The sequence below is a fragment of the Myotis brandtii genome, unplaced genomic scaffold, assembly GCF_000412655.1.
Source record: "Myotis brandtii unplaced genomic scaffold, ASM41265v1 scaffold1167, whole genome shotgun sequence".
NCBI classification, from domain to species: Eukaryota; Metazoa; Chordata; class Mammalia; order Chiroptera; family Vespertilionidae; genus Myotis; species Myotis brandtii.
Window position 1 is genome coordinate 518204 of NW_005354039.1, and position 1104 is coordinate 519307.

General features: G+C 63.9%; 1 protein-coding gene across 1 annotated transcript in view; it reads left to right on the forward strand.

Moving 5' to 3' along the window:
* The window catches only part of MNT (MAX network transcriptional repressor), a 12265-nt gene that overhangs the window by 4213 nt on the left and 6948 nt on the right, over positions 1 to 1104 (forward strand). The window contains exons 3-5 of the mRNA XM_005858336.2: positions 3 to 314; positions 837 to 878; positions 975 to 1086. Of these exons, the coding sequence (XP_005858398.1) occupies positions 3 to 314; positions 837 to 878; positions 975 to 1086 (466 nt within the window). The remainder of the gene's footprint in view (positions 1 to 2; positions 315 to 836; positions 879 to 974; positions 1087 to 1104) is intronic.

A 1104-nucleotide genomic window follows, 5' to 3' on the forward strand; every position in this document is an offset into this window, starting at 1 on the left:
GCCGCCCAGCCTCTGCCCCTGGCACCTCGCCAGCCCACCCTGGTTAACACCCCTGGACTCAGCATTAAGGATTCTGCTCCCCTGCCCACCAGGCCGCAGATGCCCACCCCTGCCCCTCTACTGCCAGACTCCAAGCCCACCGGCAGCCCCAAGCCTTTGCAGCCCCTCCCCACACCCATCCTGACCATAGCACCGCACCCTGGAGTCCAGCCCCAGCTGGCCCCCCAGCAGCCACCCCCACCCGCTCTTGGGACCCTGAAGTTGGCACCAACGGAAGAAGTCAAATCCGGCGAACAGAAGAAGAGGCCTGGGGGGTAAGTGAGGTGTGGCCGAGGTGGGGCTGGTGGAATGGAGAGAACTGCCCGCCCCCATGGGCTGTGTGTGCAAGAGGAAGTACCCTCCCAGCCAGCCCTTCAGAGCCATGCCCTCCCTACCTCGCCAACCAAAAAAGCGCCCTCCTGAGTTTCACACATTCTCGCTGTGCCGGGCCCTCGGGCAGGGGAATGAGCATTGCCCTCTGCTCTCCGATTCCGTCCGAGGCCGGAGCTGATGGTATTTGTGGCATTTGGAAGGAGTGTCGCATTCTGGGTCCCCTGGGTGAGGGCTGGGGTCGACTCCCTACCTCTCTGAGTCCGAGGAGCCCTTGTGTCTCAGGCGGGATGGAGGGTTAAGGGGATGTGAATTATGGGCAGACATGCGCCCTCCACGGGGTGAATATGCTGCTTTTAGAGAGAGAGTCCGGAGGAAAAGCCCGTGGCGTTTGGCTTGGGGGTCGGGGCAGGAAGGCCGCCTAATCGGGCCCCCCTCCCTGAGCCTCCTGTCTGTCTGGGTTGCAGGATCGGAACCAGAGAAGTCCACAACAAACTGGAGAAGAACAGGTGTGTGCGCGGGCGATCGGGTTCTGCCCCTGGTCCCAGCTCCCCTCGCCCCCACGCCCCTCGCACGGGCTGACGGGCGCCCCCTCCGCTCCGCAGGAGGGCCCATCTGAAGGAATGCTTTGAGACCCTGAAGCGCAACATCCCCAACGTGGACGACAAGAAGACCTCGAATCTGAGCGTGCTGCGGACGGCGCTGCGGTACATCCAGGTACGGCGCGGGGGAGCC